Here is a 10,643-nt window from a genome sequence, read left to right as displayed (position 1 = left end):
TCAGGTGGGGCAGCACCAAGATCTCTTTGATCAGATATGTGCCTGTCATTTTACACACACAGCGGTGATGACCCTCTCTGGAGCTCTCCATGGCAGGGGTATCTGAAGTGGGATGGAAACGTGGCAGAGCTGAGACCTCTTGGGAGGGTAGAGCATATGTGAAGGCTGTGGAACTTAGAAGAGGCAAAGAAAGTTTTAGTAAATAAACAAAGCTTGTGGAAGGGAAAGAGGTGAAGTATCCAGTATCCTGGGGCCCCCCTGTGGGGTCACAGAGCTGACTTGAGAGCTGGTAGGAGCTGTCGGAGAAGCACAATGAGTCTGGCACCTGGCAGGGCGATGGTATTTGCAGGCCTGAGGAAGTGGGTGGAGAGGCAACAGAAATTTGGCTGGGGCAGCACTCTCTGCTTACTTGAAAGATAAAAGGAGTGGAGAGGCTGTAGCCAAGTTATGGAATGAACTGAACAGAGAAGATCAGAAGATTCAAGGCTCTGTGCAAAGCCTGTGAAATCTCCATGTGGGACTGGGCCAGCCTGGAGATAAAGCCTGGCCTGTGATGGCTCTGCATTCCTCAGCTGGGCTGGGCGTCTGGTTCCGAGGTAGCTTCATCTTTCCAAATAGCTGAGAGGAATGCTTTGCATACTTGACCAGAGGAAGGACGTCAGGGAAGCCATACCCATCCTCTCAGCCTGTGCCACCCCTGAGCTCACCCCTTTTCTTTCCCAGGACTTCGGGCGATTGAGGGCTGGGGGTAGGTCAGGCAGGAAGCCTCCCCTGTGGGTGCCACAGGTGTTTCCTCACACACAAGCCCACAGATGCTGAGGGCAAGATGGAGGGGTGTCAGAGGGCGTCCCCAGCAGCACCTCCCTCTGCAGCCTCCCGTGGTGGCAGGGTCTGATAAAACCCAGCAGGAGACCAGCTCCGAGATGAAAGGCCCCGGGCAGGGGCCCCAGGCCCACGGTTGCCAATGCTGTTGATGTTATTGCTGTGGCAGGAACAGCAGAGAGGCAGATGTTGGACATTTGAAGAGAGAAGTATGTGAAAGGGGGAGAAGAAGAAACACAAGGGGTTGGGGGGACAGCTTGGGTGAGAGGAAGAACGGGGGTGGCATAAGTTCTTGTGGGAGTAGGCTTGACTCCACGGGCCTCCTTCACTCTGTGGACAAATGCTAGACTCCCTGTGTCCATGCTGTTGTTGTTGTTATGTGCCATTGAATTGCCTGTGACTCATAGTGACCATGTGCACAACAGCTCCAAAGCCTGCCTTATCCTAAGCCAGTCTCACTGACTCCAACTAACCCCCATTACTCCAGTTATGAATCAATCCATCTCATCCAGGGCCTTCCTCCTCCTCTCCTGTGTTTTCCTCCACCCTTCCAAGAATGATGTCCCTTTCCAAGGACTAGTCCTTGGCAACATGGCCAAAATATGTGGGTGGAGCTTCACAATCCTTGCCTCCAAGGAGTAGCTTGGTTTCACCTTCTCCAACTAAAAACTGTTCTCTTGGCAATCCATGACTCTTCTCCAGAACCCCAAGTCAAAGGCATTGATTCGTCTTCTGTCATCCTTGGTCATTGTTCAGCTCTCTGATGCATAGCAAGTAATTACGAGGACCATGGCCTGGATCAGGCACACCTTAATCTCTAGACTGGCGTCATTGCTCTTTAAAGTGCTTTGGAGAGGTCTCTGACAGCAGATTTTCCTAATGCAATTCATCTTTTGATTTCCTGACTGCTGGTGTGTATTCAGTGATGGCAACAGAAAGAGAGTGAGATGATGGGAAGCTAGCTGGAGTCTGCTCAAGTTTGCAGAACAGGGGTGGGAAGCTCAGGTTTCTACAACTTGCTTGAGGTCAAGGTGTGGATCTGGGGCAGGCCCGCCTAAGAGTCATAAGCACAGTGCTCCAGCTTCTTCATCCATACACTGGAGAGAAGAATAGTCCTTATCTTTCAGAATTGGTTAAGAAGTTAAAACATAATCTCGTAACGATTTAGTATAGGGCCTAGACTGATCATGTCAGTGCTCAATAAACATTAACTCATTGTTGCTGAGTCATAGCTGATCCTCCACTGGACTTCAAAGTCTGTAACTTGCACGAAAGAAAATGATCCATCTTTCTCCCATCGACTTAAATCAGCAGAGAGGCACAGCCTTTGGTTTAGTGTAGTAAGTCCTTAATAACCACACCACCAGAGCTCCGAAACCAAGGCCCCAGGAATTGACGGCATACCAACTGACACATTTCAACAAAGAGACGCTGCCCTGGACGTGCTCACCAAGCTGTGCTAAGAAATCTGGAGGACAGCCAGCTGGCCAACTGACTGGAAGAGATCTATATTTGTTCCCATTCCAAAGAAAGGTGATCTGACAGTGTGGAAATTATCAAACAGTATAATTAATATCACATGTGAGCAAGGTTCTGCTGAAGATTATCCAAAAACGACTGGAAAACAGCACATCAACAGAGAACTGCCCTAAAGTGCAGGATGGGTTGAGAAGGGGTCGTGGTACTAGGATATTGTAGCTCATGTCAGATGGATCTTGGCTGAAAGCAGATAGTAACCAGAGGAATGTCTATCTGTGTTTCATTGACTACGCAAAGGCATTTGACTGTGTGGATCACAACGAATGGGGGCTGACTCTGAGAACAATGGGTGTGGCAGAGATAGTGAGGTTGGCACAGGGTACAGCAGGGTTTAGGGCTGTTGTACACGGGGTCACTGTGAGTTGCAGGTGACTTGATGACACATAACAACAACAAGAACAACAACAATTCTTCACATCGATACGCATTACTTTATTGTCAAGGCCAGAATTGCGATGATCATGGTAACATAAGTTTAGTGTAGCACACGTCTGAGTGAAGAAATGAAGGTCAGTAAACCTGAAGCCTTTCATTAGTTAATAGCTTGATGAATGGCGTTATCCCAGAACGAGCCCACCTGCCAACCTGTCTGCCTGGCTTTCCTTTTCAGGTGCGGTGGCCGTTCTGCCTGCCCCTCAGAACCTCTCTGTCCATTCAACCAACATGAGGCATCTTTTGACGTGGATCCCAGTGACGGCGCCTGGAGGAGCAGTAAGCTACTCTGTAGAGTACCAGGGGTAAGCTGCTCTTTAAGAACTGCTCACTCTCCCTTAGCTGAATCCTGGAGGCACAGCCCTCTCCCACGGCCCAAGGAGGCCTTTCAAGCCCAGGAGAAGAGTATCCCTGACGATCTTTGTCTGCCTGAGCACGGGGAGAGCTTAAAAGGCGTGGGAATTTATCCTCCAGATTAGACAGCGAGCGTTCAGGAAACACAAATGTTTATAACACATTTGGTGGCAATTCTTCTCAACAATGAGGCAGCTGTCCGATGCCAAAGAAAAATTTGGCTCTTACTTGAGATGGGAACATCACTGGAGATTCAGGTACTTTTGGGAGGGAAAGAAATCCAATTTCCTGACTATGAGCTGCCTGATAGCATTTCTGCTAGAAGTCAAAATAAATCATATGGGCCCGACTCTTCTTCAGGTGTCCAGGGTCTCAGAGCTGGTAAGAGCCTGACGGGCTCACAGAAGATGCTCCGTAGAGTTTAATAACAATATTGATAAACTGAGCATCTCTGTGTGTAGGTGTTCTTTCAGGCTCTGAAGGGCATGGGGTCAGATTTCTGGGTATAGAGAGCTAACATTTAGAGAAGAATTCAAACATGAAACTAGTGAAGAAATAAATACACTTAGATCCACATGATCTGATGTGATAACCTTGTTAATGAATTTAATGAATGTCATTTAATGAAATGAAAGAATAATTTTGTCCCTCTGTCATATTAGCCACGTTTTAAAAGCTCCATGACCACAGACGACTGTTCTTGTGCGACCATTGAGTTGGAACCGGCCCATAGCTGACCCTCCAGTGGGTTTTCAGAGGCAGTTAATTGTACGGGAGGAGATTGTCCATACTTCTCTTGAGGAGTAGTTGGTGGATTTGAATCACATGCCTTTGGGATTGCAGCGCAGCTTCTTACCACTAATTTTGTCCTGTCACATTAGCCACATACCAAGAGCTTAGTGGCTCCATGTGACTGGTACTTACTATTTTGGACACAGAAAATGCAGAGCAATTTAAAAAAAGTCTTTTCCCTGCCTTTGCTCTAGGTAATTCCAAACAGTGATCAATGCTAGATAGAAGCTGAGAGGTGATGTGGCCATTGATTTGAGTGGTCAGTTAAGTTCTCTCTGAGGTCAAACTGGTCCTCGTGGGAGTTCCTGACCCTGTATGTCACATGAGAGGAGATTATCCATTTCTTCCTTTAGAACAGATGGCAGATTTGAAACACCAGAGGAGAGAGTACTTTGGGTTAACAGGGCAAATTTCACTGGATTATGAAGTGATATTTAACCCAAAATCTAAAGGACAAGGGTAGCCAGCCAAGTGAACAGTGTGGGCAGAGCACTCGAGATGCAGAGAACAGTTAGTTCAGAGATCTTAAGGTGCAGAAGAACTTAGGACATGTTAGAGGGAGCGGGTGGCTTAGTGGTAAGGAGCTGCACTGCCAACCTGAAGGCATGTGGTTCGAATCCACCAGCTGCTCTGCAGGAAAAAGATGGACAATCTTCTCCCAAGTGATTTCCTGACTCTGAAGACCTATGAAGGGTCAGCTATGGGTCAGTTCTGGCTTGATGTTATGTAACAACAACAACAAGGCATGTTGGAGGAATGATGGTGAGGGACCAATGTGGCAGGAAGGCTGTGCTTAGGGGAAGGGCTGGAAAGGAAGCCAGAGAAGCTTGCAGGTCATTGGAAAGGGTCCCGACTCTGGTCTGAGTGCCAGCCAGCGGGGGTGCGGGATTACTGCGACTTGGGGAGTGATGGGTGGTCTGAAGAACAGCAGGTGTAGAAGCTGGGAGTGGGGAGGCCAGTTGAGAAACACAGCAAGGCAAGGGATTATGGGACTTGACATTAGGTTGTTGGTGATGGGGATGAAAAGAATGAATGGAAAGATGCTTATGCCTGGTTTTCCTTTGTCTGATGACAGTAGGAGGGTTAGGGAGTGGAGGTTAACGATTCATTATTTTGCTCAGCCATCCACAGTCTTAGCACAAAGGCAGTTAGTTACCTCCTTGAGGCTGGCTGACGGGGTCTGGTTTGATGCTGTGTCTTCTTCTTCGTGGCCAGGGAGTACGAGAGCCTGTACCTGAGTGATTGCTGGATCCCCAGCCGCTGGTGCTCACCTACCGAAAGTTCTTCGTGCGACATCACGGAGGACATCACTGCCACTGTGTGGTACAACCTGCGGGTCCGAGCCACACTGGGCTCGCAGACCTCAGCCTGGAGCACCACGGAGCACCCCTTCAATCGAAACTCAAGTAAGCAGCTTTCCTCCCTGGCTCAGGATGGGGCATGTTTCCGTTTCATCATTTGTGAGGTCGCTATGAACCATAGTCAACGCAATGGCACTTAACAATGACGGAAGGACCTTTGCATTTCTTTCCACTTTCTTCTTATTATTAATTTTAATGAAAATTTACAGAAACTTTGGATTTCCATTTATTCATTGTTGCACTTTTCTCCCTGCCCCTGTTCACGCTTCTCTTTGAAAAGTAAAAGAAAAAAATTCTTTCATTGTTATACAATCCCTCCCCCTGAGTCCACTCCACTGTGCAGCCTTCGTTCGGACTCCTGTCATGACAATAATAACTAATCACATATCCCTTTTAACAGTTCTCTCCTTCCTTCAGAATCATGCTGACCCTGACTTCTCAGACTCTCCTTAGCAGCAAAAGAGTCTTACAAAACCCAAGTACTGTGAACAAAAGCAACTCTTCCCCCTTCCACCACTAGTTTATTTACAAACTCGAATACAAATTCAAAGAAATTCTTCCAATTTCCCTCACCTCCTCCCATTAAATTGTACAACCCAATGATTGATCTCCCCTTCCCCCAGCACATCCGTATCCCTCTGCTCTCTCGCACCCCTCCTGGATCCTTAGACTCTTTCTACAATAACAGTTTCATACAATAGTTATCTTTGTGGGGCTGAGTTAGTTCACTCAGCATAATGCTCTACACCTTAAATTTGTCAGCTGCTTCCCGCATGTCCTCTTCGTCATGCCCTGTAGCTTGGTAAAGAATGTCTGAATCTCTGTCAGCATCTGCAGGTAAAGAGGATACTGCCCTTGGGAATCGAGAAGGAAAGCTGCTCCGGAAGTGGGAAAATGGGACTAATACTTCTTCTTCCTGCCCTGATAAGACTCTGTGATGCTTATTCTGCTGCTCATCTGTGGTTCTTATTAGCAACGTGGTCACTGCTTTCATTAACAAAAAGATACGTGCATTTAAGAGTCACAAGCAACGGGTGTCTTTCCATTGTCCTTGTGAGACAAATGGCTTTTCTGTTGGTTTCCTGCTAAACTAAACCCACTGTCACAGAGCCCTTTCAGACCAGTAGTGATGCTCTGGTGGATCTGTGGTAAGAAGTCACACAGCAAACCCAAAGATACACGGTTCAAATCCACCAGCTGCTCTAAATCTCACCTGTGTGATTTACTGCCTCTGAAAACCCACTGCACAATCAGTTAGCTATGGGCCGGTTCTTATTTGATGGCAATAAAATCTGAGAAATTATTAATCAAGAAATGAGGAAGAACCAAAGAGAGGTGGTCAAACATGGCAGAGCAGGAATAAGCCAGTGTGTTTGTGTGTTTAAGAACGCCAGCAGTGAGGGTTGGACGGGCAGGAGGTAGGGACGCAGTTAGTCACATGGTAAATGTCAAGTCTCAAGTCAATACCAGGGAGTCAAGGAAAGAAAGAAGGTCTTGGTTAAGGTCTGTTTACCCAATAATCACCCTGACTGCTATGTGGAAAGTGGACTGGAGTAGGGCATATCTGATGGCAGAGGTCAAGTGAAGAGAGTGCTGTACCCCTCTAGATGGGCCAAGATGGGTCCCCTCACAGTCAGATTTGTTTGTTCTTTTGACAATTCATGGTGTACTCAATAGTCTTTGCTAACACGACCGTTCAAAGACATCAATTCGTCTTTGGTCTTTCATATGCATTGTCCAACTTTCAGATGCATAGGAAGTGATTGAAAATATCATAGGTTGGATCAGGTATGCCTTAATCTTTAAAGTTGTGTCCTTGCTCTTTAACACTTTGGAGAGGTCCTTACCAGCAGATTTTCTCAATGGAAAACATCTTTTGATTTTGTGACTGCTGTTACCATAGGTGTTGATTGTGGATCAAAGTAAATAGAAATCGTTAACAACTTCAATCTTTTCTTCATCTAGCGTGATATTGCCAATTGATCCAGTGGTGAAGATGTTTGTTTTAGGATAAAATAGAGTTTAAGTTACTAAAGAAATAATCTTGTGTAAAATTTGGGCTCCTACGTCCAGAGATCCTTTTCCATGTGAAGTGACAGGATCCCAGTAATGGGAATCAGAGGACACCAAGGTGCCCACAGAGACAGAGAAGTTCTTCCCATGAAGCAAAACGGATCATTCTCTTTCTAGATAGTGTGTGACTTCAAACAAGACCATTGGTAGGAGCTGTTGCTGGAAGGAAGGTCTAGATCAGATGAGATGAGGAAATTCATATAGAGAAGTCTATCTAAGGGATGGCAAACGTGCCACTTGTCCTGGTTGTCACCTAAGAGGAGGATGACAATGAGAGGTTGCCATTCACCATCACAGTCTCACCAGCTGTCAGAGACCATTAAGCAATTTCAAACTAGTTGCCATAAAACCACAGAGCCGCATAGTTGGTAGGTGGAGGCGGGGGGGAAGGATGTGAGAAGGATTCAGGTGAAAAGACAGGGTGATGACGGACAAGGTCCAGTGGTGATTACTTTTATACAATAAAATGCATGACTCTGAGCTGCGGTAATGGAGGAGTGTTGAATATACCATGGAGTGCCAGGAGAACAAACAGGTTTGTCCTGGAGAAGGTGAAGCCGGAATGCTCCTTGGAATCAAGGATTCTGAAGCTTCTTTGTCTGACATACTTTGGGCATGTTGCAAAGAGGGACTGGTCCTTGGAGAGGGACATCATGTTTGGGAGAGTGGAGGGACAGCGCAGGAGAGGAAGACCCTCAATGAGAAGGATCGATTCTGTGAGTGGAGTGGTGGGAATGAATGTGTTTGAGATGGCGAGGTTGGCACAGGATAGAGCGGCGTTTAGGGCTCTTGTACATAGGGTCGCTATGAGTCGCAAATGACTCGATGGCACATAACAACAACAACAACGTATTAGACTGATTGTATGAAACACATTTTGAGTGAAGAATAGTGTGAAATACAATGTATACAAACTTTGTAAGCAAACCAATAAGAAAACCCTCAACAAACTCATTATTGATGCTATTTTCCTGCAATCCCAGAGGTATGCGGTTTGAATCCACCAGATGCTCTGCTGGAGAAGGAGGTGTAATCTCCTCCTGTACCAGTCAGATCTGATTTGACAGTACACCCACACAAAATAATAAACTAAAATAAAAATTATAGATGCTATTTTCACTAAATACGCCTCTTTTTGTAAAACTACATGGTGAGGATGTGCAAGAATAACTATAAGAATAATTGTAAGACTAATTATATAAGTTGGAAGGAGGAGTGGCATCCACTTCAGTAACAGCTTGCCTCTGGAAACCCTATGAACCTGGAGAGAGGATGAAAGGCACCCAAGCGTCGAGGTCTCTCCTTCATAGGATCGCTATGACTCGCCTGCGACTCGACAGCACTTAACAACAACAACAACAATTATATAAGAATAACAATAAGACTAATAACTAATAAGACCAATTCAACTTTCAGCTCATGGCTGTCAAGTAGGAACCAACTCATAGTTGACGTTCAGCAGATGTAAATCTCACAGGAGGAGATTGCCCATCTTTCTCCTTTGGAGCTGCTGGTGGATTCAAACCACTAGAGAAGTGCTGCCTTGGGGTAGCAGCACAACTCCCTACAGACTACACGTCTGAAGGTCTGTGTCAACAGGAAAAGGGGAGGCTGTAGGAGGAGTGGAAACTGGAGTCTCTGCACCTTCATCAGGATGCAGAAAGCGTGTGCTCTGTGGAGGTGGAGTTAACAAGTGGGTGGGAAGAAACTAAAGGCACTAAGAGCTAATTTGCTTTTGGAAAAAAACCAAAACAAACCACCTCTAACTTCTCTGAAGGTGTGGGAAAAATCTTGGTGTAAGCCAAGCCTCCCATGAGAACTGCATTTCCTGCTCTTAAAAAGAATGTTTACTGAGAGCAAAGAGTCTAAATCGCAAATGAATATTGGGCACCTAAAATCAAAATACTAACTCCACTGCCATCAGATTGACTCTGGCCGAGAAGCCCATCAACCCTGTCAGACAGAGGAGGACTTCCTCAGGACGTCTGCAAGGCAAATCTTGTGGCAGCTGTTGTTGTTATTGTTATGTGTCGACTATAACTCATAGTGACCCTATGAACTATAGCTCTGAACCCTGCTTTATCCTGAGCCAGATTCACCATCTCTGACACACCTGCTTCCATTGCCACAGTTGCTGTGTCAATCCATTCATCCAGGGTCTTCCTCTTCTATGCTGATCCTCTGCTCTTCCAAGCAAGATGTCTTTCTCCAAGTTCCTCCTGGCAACATACCTAAAGTAGGTCAGACAGGGTTTCAAAATTCTTGCCTCCAAGGAGCAGCCTGGTCTCACCCTCTCCAGGACAGACTTGTTTCTTCTCTTTGTGGTTCATGGTATGTTCAATACTCTTCTCTGGCACCAGACCTCAAAGGCATCAGTTCTTCTTCTGTCATGCTTAGTCATTGTCCAGTTCTCAGTTGCATAGCAAGTAATTGTGAAGACCATGGCTTGGATCAGGTACACCTTAGTCTCTACACTGACATCATTGCTCTTTAGCACACTGATCTTTCTCCTGGACAGTGGTTGGTGGGTTCAAACAATTGATCTTTCAGTGTGCATATCAATGCTTAACCATTCAGCCACCAGGGCTCCCTTGGAGTCATCTTCCCCCATCCAGTGTCATTTTACTGATATCAAACCATAGAGACCCATAAAGGACATAGTAGAACCGCCCTGTAGACTTTCCAAGGCTGTAAATTTTTATGGAAAGAGACCGTTTAATTTTTTTTTTTCCTCATGGAGAAACTCGTGGGTTTGAACAGATGACTAGCAGATTAGCAGCAGGTTAGATCTTAGACTACATTACTGCCAGGGGTCCTTCTGAAGTCTACTTGCAGTTGTTAAAGGTGTAGCCAGGATGCCCCTCGGAGGCAAGGATAGTGAAACTTCTTCCGACGTACTTTGGATATATTGTCAGGAAGGGCCAAGGGTCCTTGGAAAAAGACCTCATGCTGGCAAAGGTCGAGGACCAGAGGACAATAGGAAGACCCTCAACAAGATGGACTGACACCGTGACTTTACCTATGGGCTTCACCATGTCAGAGATGGCAAGAGAGGCACAGATAGGACAAGGCTCAGAGCTGCATTTTTTTAAAATAATTTTTTAAAATGTTTATTTTATTATTTTTGTGTGTGTGTACCGTCAAATCAGATCTGACTGGTACAGGAGGAGATTTCCCCTCCTTCCCCGGCAGAGCATCTGTTGGATTCGCACCGTGCGCCTCTGGGATTGCAGTGCAGCTTCTTGCCACTAGGCCACCAGAGCTCCCCTA

At 46.1% G+C, this 10,643-nt stretch overlaps 1 protein-coding gene across 1 annotated transcript in view; it reads left to right on the top strand.

Annotated features, from left to right (window-relative positions):
- Nucleotides 1–2,982: 2,982 nt before the first annotated feature.
- IL20RB (interleukin 20 receptor beta) overlaps nucleotides 2,983–10,643 on the top strand; it is a 30,533-nt gene continuing 22,872 nt past the window's right edge. Inside the window, exons 1-2 of the mRNA XM_006883359.1 lie at nucleotides 2,983–3,098; nucleotides 5,155–5,345. Coding sequence (XP_006883421.1) covers nucleotides 3,025–3,098; nucleotides 5,155–5,345 — 265 coding nt within the window. The 5' untranslated portion in view covers nucleotides 2,983–3,024. The remainder of the gene's footprint in view (nucleotides 3,099–5,154; nucleotides 5,346–10,643) is intronic.

Source organism: Elephantulus edwardii, unplaced genomic scaffold (assembly GCF_000299155.1).
Source record: "Elephantulus edwardii isolate Elephantulus edwardi_28Jun2011 unplaced genomic scaffold, EleEdw1.0 scaffold00027, whole genome shotgun sequence".
Lineage (NCBI taxonomy): Eukaryota > Metazoa > Chordata > Mammalia > Macroscelidea > Macroscelididae > Elephantulus > Elephantulus edwardii.
The sequence above is the reverse complement of the archived record's forward strand: the minus strand, read 5'-3'. Positions and strand labels throughout refer to the sequence as shown.